This window comes from Neopelma chrysocephalum, unplaced genomic scaffold (genome assembly GCF_003984885.1).
Source record: "Neopelma chrysocephalum unplaced genomic scaffold, ASM398488v2 Primary Assembly neopelma1_361, whole genome shotgun sequence".
NCBI lineage: Eukaryota > Metazoa > Chordata > Aves > Passeriformes > Pipridae > Neopelma > Neopelma chrysocephalum.
Genome location: NW_020898025.1, coordinates 1,491,775 through 1,507,290, shown reverse-complemented (window position 1 = coordinate 1,507,290; position 15,516 = coordinate 1,491,775). Strand labels below are relative to the sequence as shown.

Below are 15,516 nucleotides of genomic sequence, written 5' to 3'. Positions count from 1 at the left end.
CCCTTCCCTGGCTGCTTCCCAAGGACTAAAACGCTCCAGCGGCCATTTGAGGTGCCCAGAGCCCGCAGTTCCCCCGGGATAAGCCCGATTTATCCCCAGCAAGGGCAGGGACTCGATGACCCGGTGACACCCCCTTTAATCGTCACCTTAAATCCAAAGCAAGCGGCTTTTTACCTGCGGAGGGCTCGGAGCTTACGGACCCCCCACCCTGCCAGGCTTTCCCGCTGTGTCCCTGAGGATGGAGCTCCTTTTGGAGGGGCTTGTGGGGGGTCCCTGGCTCCCAGTTCCCCCCCCGGGATGGCTCCTGGCACTGCAGGGACCCCGAGGTGCCCACCGAGGGCTGGGTTACGCAAGGGCTGGCACCGGGCACGGAGGGTGCCAGGGGATATTTTGGGCTCTATGGGCAGGACACACTGTTCCTATGAGCTCAGCCAGCGATGGGGGCCGGTCCCTTCCCACCCAGTGCCCCACAAAACCCTCACGGGGGTCCCTGGGTGGCTCCAGGGCTCCACTGGGAGCACCGGGGCTCAGCTCCATCACAGCCTGAGCTGGCCATGGCAGAGGCTTTGCAGAGCTTGAGGAGCTGCTTTGTTTCCAGCCTGGATTTATCCCCTCCCATGGCAGAGGGTTGGAACGAGATGATATTTAATGTCCCTTCCAATCTGAACCATTCCATGCTTCTATGATTATCTGTCTCCTGCCCGTGCAGTGGATCCAGGTATCCACTTGAATCCGTAGGACAATGAGCTGCCAACACTCAGGGCACGGATATTCCTCCTCATCTCCAGCCCCACATGAACCCCTGCACCCCTGAGGGCAGCCCAGCCCCAGTAATGCTCATTTTCCAAAGCATTTTGGGCTCCATCAACCTTAAAGTGCTCACTCAGCACAGATTATTATTATTATCATTATCATTATTATTATTTCCTGTTGCTTTCCTGTGTGTTAAACACCACTAACACATGTTTTTAAACTGGGGGCAACTGTGGTGGAACAAAAAAATTGCATCCATTGGGATCATAACTATCAGCTACAGGTGGGGAGATTATTAATACACCTTCTGCCCTGCAAGACAACAGTGAAAGCTGCTAATAACTTATATATATATAAATGTAGATAAATTGCAGGCCTTGGTTATGCACAGGGAAAGGGATTTATTGGTTTATAATTGTGGCCAGCTGAAAAAGCTGATTTCACCAGACACATTGTAGTGAAAGTGCAGCAAAAAAAAAGAGGTTTTCTCTTTTTTTTTTTAACAGCTCAGCCCTTCCCAGCGAGGCTTTGTGACCAGAAACAGCAGTCGAGGATCTCTTCCATTTGAACAAAATATTTGGGATGCCTCAAAGGGAGCCAGGAGGCTGCAGGAAAATTCCTCCTTGGACAGAATGTCCCTGTTGCCTTGACCCTTTTTTGCAGCTTGTCTTTGGTCCTCTGAGCTGTTTCAGTTCCCTAAAAGATGACATTTTCCTCACTTCTTTGGAAAAACCAACACGCAAATCCTCCAGCTGCTCCAGGGCACTGAGACCCCATGGCCAGACCCCCCATATATGTGGCAGAAAAGCCACTAGTGCTAAAAAAAAAATATCCCAAAACACCCTAAAAATCGTGCCAGACTCACTTAAAAATAAATGAGTTGCCATTCCCAGCATCTTTGGGGAAAAACCCCAAGGTTATGTGACGGGGGCTGTCACCCTGGCAGGTCCCCAAACACCTCCATGTCCCCACAGAGTGTTGGTTGGTGTTAGAGGGTGACACCCTAAAAATACAGCACTTTTTGGGGGGGTTTTGTCCTCTTCAGCAGGAACTTTGGCCCAACCAACAGCGCTCAGGGAGCCCCGTCCTCCTGCCTCAGCTTCCCCAGGACCCCTGAGCTGCCCCCAAACCTCTTTCCCTCGATGCAGACAGAGGCTCTGCCCTGTAAAATCCCCAGAAAACCCCCAGTGAGCCCCTTCCAGCCCTGCTGCCCCCCCCGTCCCTGCTCAGAGGTGGGTCCAGAGGGTCTCTGGATGCAGAGCCAGGATCCAGCTCCTCCAGGCACACAGGGATCCACCTCGGCCTGCAGGGCTGGCCCCTCCTCGGGGATCTTATCAGCAGATTCCAGGGGCTGCTGCCCACACCCTGATAAGTGCTGGGCTCCACAGCACAGGGTTGGGGTGTCCCCAGTGCTGCTCCACCCCCTCAGAACCATCCCAGCAGCAGGATCACACATCCCATGGAAAACCCACAGTGTCGTGCCCCAGATCCTGACTTCCCAAGAGGGTGTTACCTCCAAAAACAGGTGGGAACAATCACCACAAGGAGGGTGGACTGGAGTCAAAACTCACTCCCCTCAGGAAAATAGGGAGTGCTCAGACCCCCCATTTTCCCCCTTGGACAACCCAGGGATGCTCATAAACACTTCCAGAGCAGCAGGATCCACCCCACCTGCCTCCCCCCAGTTCTATACAGGATCAGCCCCTGGGCTGAGCAAGGGGAAGGGCAAGAAGGAGAAAGAATAAAAAAACCCCTAAAAATATAAATTAAAAATAAAAACCAACAACTTTATTTTTTCGAACAAGATCCGTAGCAAAGTCACAGGGGCATTTCCATGCCCAGTCAGAAGTAAATATACCCAAAAAATATAGAAATAACTTAACTGGAGATATGATTAAACAGCCAAACCAAGGGTGGTGGTGCTGCTGGCCCTGGATCCTGCTCCAGCAGAGCCAGGAGTGGGGACTTTCCCAAAATAGATATTTCCCTGGCGACCTGCGCCTCTGGGAATGCTCTGGCACATCTGGATAAAGCCATGGTCACTCCATCACCCTCACAGCAGGAGGGAGCCCCGTGTCCCAGCACAGCTCCCCACCTCAGCCCCTCAAACTGGGGCAGTGGAGATGTGCAAAAATAGGTGTAAAACACCCCACGGGCACTTCTCCCCTCACCCTGCTCCTGCCCTGGCACCCGAGTTAAAGGCACTTCACATCCCAAATCGCAGGGGGTGAGGCAGAAAGCCAGGCAGGGGGTGCCAGGGCAACCCCCCCCCCACCAGCAGCTGCATCTCCCAGCACAGTGAGACCCCAAAAAGCAGGAGTGAAGCCCTCTGACCCTCCCTGGCAGGGGGACAGTCCTCTGGCACTAGGATGTGTCACACGGGGGTGTGACACCAGCACTGCTCCCACAGACACCCAAATTTGGCTTCCTTCAGGCTCACCCCAAAAAGGCACAGAGCAGTGGGGCACCCCCAGCTCAGCCAGGGCAGCACAACGGGCTCTTCCCACCACTTCTTAGGGATCCCCTTCCCCGGGAGAACGGACGGGGAAGCCCCAACTTTCCTTCCCCAGCTCCCTTCAGCAGGGAGATAACACTGCAGGCTCACTGGAACAGGGTGGCAGCTCCCCCCTGGCCTGTCCCCCACCCATGGGGCAGGAGGAGGAGGAGGAGGAGGAGGAGGGAGCAGAGCAGGGTCAGGTCATGTAGCGGGTGACGGCGCGGAGGGCGTAGAGCAGAGCCGCCTGCATCCGAGCCTCCAGCAGGAGCAGGTTGATGTGCACCTGAGGGGAGAGAGGGGGGTCAGGGGTTGGGATCAGCACCCCCAAACACCCCGCCAGCAGGGGCAGGGAGGGGGCAGCACCTTCTCTGAGTGTTTGAAGTGCCTCCAGAACTGGGTGTAGATCTGCTTGGTCGTCTTCTCCGGGTAACAAGCCACTGTCTTGATGTAGATCTTCAGGTTGCGCTCCAGGAGCTGGTTCACCTCCCCGTAGTCGTAGTCGTCGTAGCTGGGGGGAGAGGGGAGGGTGTGTTCTTCAGCCACAACCTCTGTGCACTCACAGAATCCCAAAATAGTTTGTGTTGGAAGGGATCTTAAAGCCCATCTCGTTCCACCCCCTGCCACGGGCAGGGACACCTTCCACTGGCCCAGGTTGCTCCAAGCCCTGTCCAGCCTGGCCTTGGACACTTCCAGGGATGAGGAGTCCACAACCAGGGATGGAGAGTCCACCACCTCTCTGGGCAACCTGGGCCAGGGCCTCACTTCCCTCATCACAGAGAATTTTACGCCTCCCTTATAATAAAAATTTCTTCCTAAATTGCCACCCCCCGGGGTCCTTCTGGACCTCAACCGAGCCACACAACAGCATCATTTTCAACAACAAGCAACAGCCTGACCAAGACCAAGTCACTGCACCCACTCCTGGGCTCTTCCCGAGGTGGAGGACAAGCTCCAGGCCAGGTTTTGGGGACCTACCGGATGCCGAAGACGCAGTGGACGTAGTTCCAGATGGCCCTGCGGAGCATGGAGGTGTCCACCCCGCAGTGCATGGCGATGGTGTTGTAGGTCAGGTTATAAACCACCTGGAACTTCTCGTCCAGCAGCTGCCCCACGTCCGGGTACAGGCGGTTGATGAGCGAGAAGCCGTGGTCCTCCCATGTGTAATCCTGGGGGATTGGGGATACTGGGGTTTTGGGGGGGTCTCCCCCTAAGTTGGCCCCACAGCTCTCAGCATCTGGCTCAGCTCCAGCCCTTCACCCACCCAGCTGCTCCCACCACCCCGGGAATGTCCCCACTGTCCCCCCCATGGCAAGACAAGCAGGGGCTGCCCCCCCCTCCCCTCCCAGCACCCCCCTCTCACCTGAGCATGGAAGGTGGGGGGGGCCTGCTCCCCCCTCCGTGTGAAGTCCTTGTAGCCGAACTCGGGGTCCTCCACGAAGCAGCGGACGTGGGACTGCAGGGAGGGGTCCAAAATATCTGCAAGACACCACCGGGAGTGACGTGGTGGGACCCCAGACAGAGCCAGCCCTGCACTGAGGGGCTGATCCTGCTCTCCCAGGCAGATTCTGGCTCTTCCCCCTTCCCCTGGCCCACGGGGAGCCCCCCCCAGCCAGGTGCCCCCCTGCACCTCCTCACCTGAGGGAGGGACCAGCAAACTCTCCGTCTTTTCCATCTCGAAGCGCGTCTCCATCTCCTCCTGTGTGACACCCTCCTCCTCCTGCTGGTTTTCCTGCAGCAGCTTCATCCTCTCCATCAGCATCTCCACCTCCTGCATGGCGTCCTTGCCCTGGGGGGAGCACAGGGCAGGGTCAACCCTGCCCCTGCTCGAGCAGAGGGGCCCCCAAAACCAGCTCTGCTGGCACCTGGAGCAGCCTCAGGGCTGCTGCACAGAGATTTGCCTCTGGGTTTGTCCTGCCCAGACCTCAAGCAGCTCCCACGCTCCATCCCCAGGACTGGGAGGAGGGGGAAGCCCTGCAGAGGATGAGGATGATACTGCACAGCCCTAAAGCATTTGCTGTTCCCAATAAAAGGCCACGGAGATGCTCCAAGGGCTGGAGCCAGGCTGGAGAGCTGGGGGGGTTCACCTGGAGAGGAGAAGGCTCCAGGGAGAACTGAGAGCCCCTTGTAGGGCCTAAAGGGGCTCCAGGAGAGCTGGAGAGGGACTGGGGACAAGGGATGGAGGGACAGGACACAGGGAATGGCTTCCCACTGCCAGAGGACAGGGTTAGATGGGATACTGGGAAAAAATCCTTCCCTATGAGGGTGAGGAGGCCCTGGCACAGGTTGCCCAGAGAAGCTGTGGCTGCCCCATCCCTGGAAGTGTCCAGGGCCAGGCTGGATGGGGCTTGGGAGCAACCTGGGATGGTGGAAGGTGTCCCTGCCCATGGCAGGGGGGTGGAACAGGATGAGCTTTAAGGTCTCTCCCAACCCAAACCATTCTGGGATTCCCAGGAGAAGCCCCATAAAGCACCCAGCACCCCACCACGCCCTCCCACCCCTGCAAGGCAAAGCCCCCCTTACCCCAGAGCCCCCCATGCTGTCCTCAGAGGCAGGGCTGCTGTCACTGTGGGGTGAGGGGGGCCAGCAGCCATTGCCCCCATCCTGGTCCCCCTCGGGTTTGATGCCGCAGCCGAAGACGAAGGAGGCGAGCGAGTGGTAGTGGGTGAGGAGCACCAGGGCCTGCACCAGCTCTGCCAGCGACCAGCTGTCCTCCCCGGGCTTCAGCAGAGCCTGCAGGGCACAGGGAGGGTTGGAGAGACCCCCCAACCTCCCCATGGAACCCCCCACCCCAGCCCAGAGCCGGGCAGACCCAGGGCAGGGACACAGGAGCGTGTTTGGGATGTGCCTCCCCCACAGACCCATGGGGGTCACTCAGCCCCCAAAGGGTTAAACCTGGGGGTGGGTGCAAGCAGGGGTGTGGCCCCCGGGGTCAGGCTCCCCCCAGACAGTGTGTTTTGGGGGTGATCTGTGCCGGCAGCACCAGCCCTCACCTCGATGTGCTCCTTGGTGACGAGCCAGGGCCGGTGCGCCAGCAGCTTGTTGATCTCGTTGAGGTTGCGGAGCTTTTGGGGGGCACAGTGCAGCCCCTGCAGCCAGGCAGGGTTGCCCCCCACCTGCAGGAACTCCCCCATGTGCAGTCTCACCAGGTAGGAGCACTGGTGCCGGGCTGCTGCCTGTGGGAGAGCCGGGAGTCACCCCCAGCACCAGCCAGGGCCCCCCAACCCTGAGACAAACCCTCGGAGAAGCCAAGGCAGGGACACCCCCACACACATCCCTCTCTCCTGGAGGGTTTTCCCTGAGGATGTGAGTCCAGACAGGGAGGTCTGACCCCCCCCATTAATGCCATCCCCAGAGGCTCTGGAGGGAGGGTGTTGGGGAACCCTGGGTGGGCACCAACTCCAAAAGGGTTCATAAACCTTTGGGACACCCCAGATCAGGGGGGGTCCAACTGGAGGGGTCCCAAATGCCTTCCTGCAGCAGTGTTGGGACCCCCCCTTAAGCCCCTGGGACCCCAGATCAGAGAGGGGCTCATCTCTGGGGTCCCAAATGCCTTCCTGCCTCCTGAGCAGTGGTGCTGGGACCCCCCCAGGGGAGGTTTTCTCCCTCCACCATCAATGCCAGTCCCCAGGGGCTCTGGAAGGGAGGGTGCTGGGGTGGGCACCAACCTTAAAGGGGCTTCCAAGGCTTTGGGACCCAAGATCAGAGGAGGCCCAATAGTGGGGTCACAAATGCCTTCCTACAGCAGTGCTGAGACCCCACCTTAACCCCCTGGGACCCCAGATCAGAGAGGGGCTCATCTCTGAGACCCCAAATCCCTTCCTGCTTCCTGAGCAGCAGCGCTGGGACCCCCCCCGTGCCCCCCCGGCCCCCCCCGTGCCCCCCAGGCCCCCCCTGCTCACCATGATGGCGATGTAGTGGCGCTTGTGGTAGGGCAGGGGCCCGTCCATGCGCAGCAGGAGGTACTGGGTCTTCCAGAAGCTGCTGAGGTACTGGGGGTGCAGCCCCATGACCATGGCGACGTGGTCCACCCTCCCCGCCGACGCGAAGGCCTCGATGAGGAGCTGGCGCAGGCCACTCTCCGCTCCTTCCCGCGGGATCTGTGGGATGCAGAGAGCAGGGAAGGGCTGTGAGATGCAGCCCCGCACTCCTTCCACCCCCACAACCTAAAGGGAGACCCTCCCCCCCCAGCAAGCAGCAGCCATCCCCTTGCAGCAGATCCTCACCCCGCTGGGAGCTCCCTGCCTCCGGAATGGGCACCGCCGGTGGCTCCCGGCGCCCGTCTCCCCATTCCCAGGGGGCTGGGGGTGTCCAGGGGTGTCCATGCTGGCTCCTGTGTGGCTCAGCCCGTGGGTTGGGTTGTTTATTTGGGCACTGGAGGGCAGGAGCTGGGGCTCAGCCCCCCCGGCGCGGTGACGACACCGATATCTCTGCCCGGGGAGGGACCATCTGGGACACCCTCGGTGGGAGCTGAGATAGGGCTGAGGGTGCCCCGGGGATTTTGGGACAGAGTTTTTCTTCGGGGGAGGGGCAGGGCAGGACTTTGCCTGTCAGGGGAAGGACATTAGTGTCTGGATGAGTGGGGAAACTGAGGCACGGGCAGGGCAGGAAGACACCCGGGTGACAACACAACCCTCCCAAATGATACCCCCCCCACTCCCATGGGGACACCCCTGGGCTGGCTGACCCTTCCTCACCATCCCAGCCCCACCAGGCACTAGGAATTGGGGTGGGGCGCGGGAATCCCCCCTGACCCCCCAGTCAGGGCAGGGAGGGGGGAAGGAGCCCCCGCCCCACCCCAGCCCGGCCCCTCGGCTCTCACCTCTGCCAGGGGGATGAAGGCGCTGGGGCCCTTCGCCAGCTCCCGGGGGACCTTGATCCCTGTTTCCTAGGGAGGAAGGAGCAGCCGGGAGTCACCGGAGCCACCGAGTGTCCCCGCCGGTGCCACCGGAAGGGGTGACTCAGGCAGCCACCCCGCTGGGGCCACTGGCCCTCGCCCCCACAGCCCTTACGTCAGGGCGGCAGTGCCTGATGAAACCCGGCGGGGACGTTGCTCCGCTCCCGGAGGTGCGTGTGACACAGCGGGACACGGGGCAGGACGGCGGCGACACCGCCCCCGAGCCGCCTGTTACCCCCTCCTTGGGAAAACAGGGAAAAACAGGGAGCGAGGGTCCCGCAGGACGGCAGAGGGGGACAGGAGCGGCACCAGGCACTGTGGTGGCAATCCCCAGCACAACCACGGTCCCTCTGACCCCACCCGGGCACGAAATATCCCTGAACATCACCAGCTTTCCCCCCTCCCCAAATCCATTCACACAGTTAATCCCCTTACAGGGGCTTTCCACGCTCCAAGCACAGGGTTTAGACCCTTTCTGTCCTCCCCTCCTTCCCCCCCTCCCCATCTCTCAAGGGAAAAGCAAGTTTTCCATGCCGTGTTTTCTCCAAACACCGATTTCCCTCCTCCCTGCCGGCAGGTGGGTGCAGGCTGTCCCCAGTCAGGGAGCACACGGGGACAGGGATACAAACAGCCCCAAACCAGGACAGAGACATGGAAGCAGCAGCAGGAGGGACACAGCAGCTTCCCCCAGCCCACCCTCTGGATACAGGTCCTGCCACGGAGGAGGTGCTCAGGAATCCTCTCCAGCTGGTGAAGAACCACCCTCCTCTTCCCTTTCCCTGCAGAAATCCCCCGGTCCCTCCAGCAGCAGGAGCTGGGTGTGGCCCCATGAGGGTACGACCTGTTCCCGAGCACCTCCACGGGATGTTTGAATGGGATCCCAGCACCAACCCAGGGGCTGGATCTGCCCACCCAAGGTCTCACCTCACCCTGGGATGCCCAGGACCACCCTGCTCCATCCCATGGTCCCCCCAGCACAGCCAGGGAGGAGCAGTGCCACGGAGAACCGGAGGCAGGAGCTGTGCCCGTGGTGTGGGACACAAAGCTCCCTTGGCCCATCCTCAGGGACACTTCATCCAGTGCCTGCTCCCTGCTCTGGGTTCAGGGACACCCACACAGGGCAGGCAGTGCCCACTGGTCACCCCACTTGTGCTGCTGGGGACACCCAGGGAAACCTGTCCCAGCCCGGCCAAAGCCACCAAAAGAGGAAAATGAACCCTATCCCAGGCAAAACCAGGACACAGCTGGATCCCTGCCAGCCCCCGGGACCCAAAAATAAACGATCATCCCCAGCAGGGCACAGGGGGTGCTGCCCCACACCCCTGAGGGCTGGAAAGGGGCAGCCGGGCTCCCACAGCACCCAGTCAGTTCCTGGGTGAACTGGCCAACCTGCCCATGGGGAGGGACACCAAGGCATGACCCAAATCCCTCTGGAGGTGGCGGGTGCAGCCTGGCACCCTCTCCCGAGCAGGGAAGGGGTGTGGGATGGCAGGAGGTGACAGGCAGCAGCTGTCACTGCGGCCACGTGCTGCTCATGACCCAGGCAGCAGGACACGGCCCCGGGATACAGGCAGGGCAAAGCCAGGAGTGCCCACATCCAAGGGCTCCCATGGGATGCTCCCACCCTGAGTCACCACGGAAGCACTCCAGGGATCAGCGGGATCAGGTTCCTGTCATCGCTGCTCCAGGTGCTGAGTTGGCTCCGTGCTAACTCAGGGTTTGGGGACAGGAGCTGCTCCAAAAGCTCTGAGAGGATCCCTGGGAAGGGACAATAGCGGCCAGATCCCGGCATGGCAAATCCACGGGACGGCAAATCCACGGGACGGCAAATCCACGGGACAGACAGCAGCATTCCAGCCGGCTGGAATTCCAACCCCGACGGCAGGGAGGAGCCGAGGAGCCCCGAGCCAGCCCGAGGCTTTTCGGTGACAGCTCAGGGTGACCTTTGAAGGTGTTTTTAATCATCCCCGCAGAGGCTCCTCGTGTTTTGCTGCATTAAGCAATCCCGGGGGGGTGCTGTGGTTTAACCCTCCCTGTGCCGCCTCTGGATGAGGGATCTCCTCCTGCTTCCACTGGTGGGGAATCACATCATGGAATAGTTCAGGTTGGAGAAGCCCCCTAAGATCATTGAGTCCAACCCGGCGCTGCCAAGGCCACCGCTAACCCACGTCCCCAAAGTGCCACATCCACACATCTTTTAAATCCCTCCAGGGATGGTGATCCCACCACTTCCCTGGGCAGCTGTGCCAGGGCTGGACAAGGCTTTCCATGAAGAATTTTTCCTAATATCCGATCTCGACCTCCCCTGGTCCAACTGAAGGCTGTTTCCTGTTATCCTGTCAAACTGAAGGGAAGCTGAGGCACGGGGGGTGCTGTGCCCTGCACCGGGCACACAACCTGCTCCCAGGCTCCAGCTGGCACAGGGCAGGCAGAGGGGCTCCGGGGGAAGGAGATAATCCCCCAGGAGTGGGAAGATGGGTGTGCTGAGCACTAATCCCCCCTCCCCACACTGGTGCCGGTGCTTAGTCAGGTGTGGGGAAACCATCCCTGATCAGGTGAGGTTAAACAAACACCATCACGGGAACGCAACCGAGGCACCTTCACGGGCAGTGGGGAAGCCCCAGATCCATGGAATTTCGGTGGTACCTGCCAGACATTGCTGGCCAAGGTCTGGGGCATCCCTGACACCCCCAGCCTCACCCCTGCCTGCTCCAGATTTCAGGCTTTGGCTCATGTCAGGACAAGTGCTGGAGTGACCCCCCTGCTGTTTGTTCCCTGTTCCCTGGGGTTTCTCCCACACATTGTCCCGCCATTCCCAGCCTCCAGCCCGTGTCAGGAGTAACCATCCTGCAGTGACATGGCTGGGGGACCACCAACTCCCCCCCAGCTGCAGAGCAGTCCCACTGTCCCTGGGGAAACCTGGGGAAAGGGGGAATGCAGGAGCAACAGGGAAAAAATGCGACTTTTTTTTTTTTTGGAGAGGGGAAAATAAATCTTGCAAATAGAGGCAATTCCCAACTTTTCAGGACACTCAGGATGTTGTTGGACTGACACTGCAGACCGCTCTGGTTGCCTGGGAGGGTCAGGGAGATCATGCAAAGCTCCACGGACACCCCAGTTTTCCACACTGGACTCCAAATGCAAAAGCAATGCCAGACACTTCCAGAATGTTTGGGTTATCTGGGACATCAGAGATCCCATAACCGGCCTGGGAACAGCAGCACGAGCCAAACAACAGGACAGAACGCCCAGAGCCCCCCATCCTCCTGCCAGCCCCCCACCACTCACCCCGGCGGGCACATCCCATCACCCCCCCGCCTCAGTTTCCCTTTGTCCCCGATTCTGCCCTGCTCCCACACACATCCCAGCTCCCCAGGAGGGATCGGCAGTACCAAAACTTCCCTGCCCAGCCCTCCAGTGCCCCTCCAGGAGTCTGGAGATGCTCCCAGCACCCCCCACCCCAAACTCCCCCACCATTTCCATCCCGGCCGGTCCCTCGACGTGTCCCGACTTGTCCCCTTCCCTGCAGCCGGCCGTGGGTGAGAGGTGTCCACAGGCGGGGGGGGGACAGCAGCGATGCTCAGGGGACACCCCCAGCCCCTCCCGGGCGGGCCGCCCCCCCCGTGTATCCCCCCGGCAGCTCTTCCTTACCTGTCCGCCCCGCCGGGTCCCGCAGCTCCGGTGCTCCTCCAGGGGACACGGCGAGCCGGCCACGAGCATCGCGGCGGGGGGTGGGCTGTGGGGAGAACCCTGGAAACCCCCAAGACCCCCCAAAAGCCCCCCGGACACCCCCGGGCTGCGCAGCGACCCCCGGACCCTGCGCCCGCCCCGGTTACATAGGGCGGGCGGGGACACGCCCCCCGGGCGGCCTCCACCAATGGCAACGCGGGGGCGTGACCACTCAGCACTCGCCGGGCCAATGGTAGCGCAGGGGCGGGGCCAAGGCAGAGGCATCAGGTCAACCCGCAGCCGCCCGCGGGAGCTTTCCCCGCCCTCGGGACACTTGGGAGTCTTGGAATTGTCTCCTGCGGGCAAAGGGAAAAGAAAACTGGTGGAAACCCCCTCTGCTCCCACCTCCCTGAAGAGCTGCCTCCGGCCCCGTGGACCAGCATCAGATTGACCTGGAGCTGCTGGAACAATTCCAGAGGAGGCCACGGAGATGCTCCAAGGCTGGAGCCCCTCAGCTCTGAAGCCAGGCTGGAGAGCTGGGGGGGTTCACCTGGAGAGGAGAAGGCTCCAGGGAGACCTGAGAGCCCCTTGCAGGGCCTAAAGGGGCTCCAGGAGAGCTGGAGGGGGACTTGGGACAAGGTATGGAGGGACAGGACAAGGGGGAATGGCTTCCCACTGCCAGAGGACAGGGTTAGACAGGATATTGGGAAGGAATTGTTGGCTGTTAGGGTGAGGAGGCCCTGGCACAGGTTTCCCAGAGAAGCTGTGGCTGCCGCGTCCCTGGAAGTGTCCAAGGCCAGGTTGGATGGGGCTTGGAGCAACCTGGGCTAGTGGAAGGTGTCCCTGCCCTTGGCATTGGGCGGAATGAGATGAGCTTTAAGGTCCCTTCCAACCCAAATCACTCTGGGATTCTGTGAAATGGCACATGAGGACCCTGCACACCTTCCCAGGCAGGTTCTATGTCCAAAATTGCTGAGCTGCCCTGTCATAGAATCACAGAATACCCTGAATTGGAAGGGACCCACCAGGATCATGAAGTCCATCTTCTGGCTCTGCACAGGACAACCCCCAAAATCCCACCTCTGCACACAGAGCCATGTTCCCCCTCCAGCCACTCCAGCACTCCCTGCCATGGAACACTTTGATTAACCTTGAGCAGAGGAGCCCCAAGAATTGAGCAGCTTTCCCCTCCCAGTCTCTACAAGGTCCCAGCCCAGCTCCCGTCCCTTTGGATAAACACCAAACTCAATGAAAGAGCCCTGTAGAATCCCAGAATGGTTTGGGTTGGAAGGGATCTTAAAGCTCATGTTGTCCCACCCCCTGCCATGGGCAGGGACACCTCCCACTAGCCCAGGTTGCTCCAATGTGGCTTTGAAAAAAAAGGCAAAAAGAAAAAAAAGTAAGAAAGATAAAGGAAAAAAAATTGAAAGAAAGGGGAAAAACCCCACCCCCACAAGCACAGGCAGCCCCAGACACAGCACTGGTACCACTCTGGCACTGCCTGACAGCCCGACACGGCAAAGTCCAGCAAATGGGAATTGCTGCACAAACAACTCCGGGTTTGCCTGGCAACAGCCTCCTCCAGCTCTGTCCTGAGCTCCTGCCAACAAAGGGAACATGTCAGAGCCCCACGGCCAGCACAGCCACAGCAGCTCCTGCAGGGAGGGAGCACATCCCAGTTTCAGATGTCCCTGGTCACTGCTCCTCGTCCTTGTCCCCTTCCCAGGGCTATTTTTAGGGTGTTTTGCAAACACGAGGCTGTTTCTTAGGGTGTTTTGCACCGAGGGTGTGGGGTCTGTGTGGCTCTGGCCACCCCGAGGTTTCTGCTTCTCTTCTGCCACCTGTGTCACTTCAGAGGCACAATTTGGGGGTTTCATTGCAGCTGCTCTCGGGGGGACCCGGCCCTGCACTGCCCTGGGGCTGGAGGGGCTGCTTCAGCCTCTGTCCCCTTGGTCCAGCTCCAGCAGCAGCTGCTTTGGCCCTGGCCACAGAGAAGCTGTGGCTGCCCCATCCCTGGAAGTGTCCAAGGCCAGATTGGACAGGGCTTGGAACAACCTGGGCTAGTGGAAGGTGTCCCTGCCCATAGCAGGGGGTGGAACAGGATGATCTTTAGGGTCTCTTCCAACCCAAACCATTCCATGATGATTCTGTGATTCCCCCTGAGGCCGCAGCTCTGTGTTTGCTCTGGCTGAACACGTCAGCCTGGAGTGGAAAATCCATCTCTTCCTCTGCAGCACTGAAGGTAACACAGTGTAAGCAAAGCAGGGCGGGGGGGCTGCCTCTGTTCCCCCCTTTCTGCCCCCCAAAGAGCTCTGGCTATGAGGGGGACAGGCTGAGATGGACCTGGGCACCCCAGGGCTGGGGAGTGTGTCAGGCCATGATCCAGCTGGAGATGCTGCCAAGTATTTAATACAAAAATATCCCATCAGGAGACACGGAGGGCTGTGCCAGGAGGATATTTATCCCTGTGTGCTGAGCAGGGGCAGGAGGGGCCGAGCGCGGCTGGGTGGGCACTAACCCATGTCCCCAAGTGCCACATCCACACGGCTTTTAAACCCCTCCAAGGGTGGGGACTCCAACAGTGCCCTGGGCAGCTGTGCCAGGGCTGGACAACCCTTTCCATGGAGAAATTATCCCAATATCCAACCTGACCCTCCCCTGGCACAGCTTGAGGCCGTTCCCTCTCCTTCTGTCCCTTGTTCCCTGGGAGCAGAGCCTGACCCCCCCCCCGGCTCCCCCCTCCTGTCAGGGGGTTGCAGAGCCAGAAGGTCCCCCCTGAGCCTCCTTTTCTCCAGGCTGAGCCCCCCCAGCTCCCTCAGCTGCTCCAGCCCCTTCCCCAGCTCCGTTCCCTTCTCTGGACACACCAAGTCCAGCTCAAGTCCTTTTCCCACCAGCCTCACTCGGAGCACTTGACATCTCTTCCCCTTTTGTCCCACTTTGAGCTCATTCCTCCAGGAAATACAACTGCAGGAGGGTTTTCCACCCTGGCTGATTCCCAGCCAGGCTCGTTACAATATTAGTGGAAAAAGGGTGGCAAGGGAGAGGCAAAACTTCCTTGAGAACAAATACAAGCCCCTGTTTCCAGAAACAGCAATCCTGGGAAACACACACAAGAGCAGGTAATTGTTTGGGGATTGACAGAGCCCTGGTCATCATCCTGCTGACTGGACAAGCCTGGTGCTCCAGGAGAGCTAAACAGGAAGGGAAGGCCGATTGCTCAAGATGTGTCACCCCAGAGCAAGGTTGGCTGGGGACAACACCTGCCTTTTGTCACCAGCCAGCAGTTTTTGGGCAGCCCAGACCCCCCAGACTCACTGGGGCTTGGTGGGCTGGAAGAAGGAAGCCCAGAGCACTTGTGGGGTGGAGAAGGGAATTGGAATCATGAAATAATTCAGGTTGGAAAAGATCTTTAAGATCATCGAGTCCAACTGTCCCCCAGCAGTGCCAAGGCCACCACTGTCCCATGTCCCCAGGTGCCACATCTACATGGCTTTTAAAGCCCTCCAGGGATGGGGACTCCACCACTGCCCTGGGCAGCTGTGCCAGGGCTGGACAACCCTCTCCATGGAGAAATTTTCCCTAATATCCAACCTAAACTTCCCCTGGCACAGCTTGAGGCTGTTCCCTCTTATTTCCTCCACAGCTGCCCCATTTGGAGCTGTGGAGGGTTGGTGATTCCCAAAGCAGGGAAGGCAGATGGATG

General features: G+C 59.9%; 1 protein-coding gene across 1 annotated transcript; it reads right to left on the bottom strand.

The window, feature by feature from the left end:
- Positions 1 to 3,153: 3,153 nt before the first annotated feature.
- SESN2 (sestrin 2) lies at positions 3,154 to 11,879 on the bottom strand. The gene is made up of 10 exons (XM_027705999.1): positions 11,796 to 11,879; positions 8,070 to 8,135; positions 7,150 to 7,347; positions 6,241 to 6,423; positions 5,771 to 5,980; positions 4,886 to 5,036; positions 4,611 to 4,726; positions 4,226 to 4,416; positions 3,614 to 3,758; positions 3,154 to 3,533 (listed from the first exon to the last, which is right to left on the bottom strand). The coding sequence occupies exons 1-10, from the start codon at positions 11,862 to 11,864 to the stop codon at positions 3,447 to 3,449; spliced, it is 1,416 nt and encodes a 471-aa protein (XP_027561800.1). The 5' UTR covers positions 11,865 to 11,879; the 3' UTR covers positions 3,154 to 3,446.
- Positions 11,880 to 15,516: the final 3,637 nt, after the last annotated feature.

Bases quoted from the DNA above. Each gene is read 5' to 3' on its own strand.
- SESN2 (XM_027705999.1), bottom strand. From the start codon at position 11,864: ATGCTCGTGGCCGGCTCGCCGTGTCCCCTGGAGGAGCACCGGAGCTGC. The intron at 4,727-4,885 runs GTGAGGAGGTGC...GGTGTCTTGCAG, and splicing joins TTTGCTGGTCCCTCCCTCAG to ATATTTTGGACCCCTCCCTG. The intron at 3,534-3,613 runs GTGCTGCCCCCT...CTCTCCCCTCAG, and splicing joins ACTTCAAACACTCAGAGAAG to GTGCACATCAACCTGCTCCT.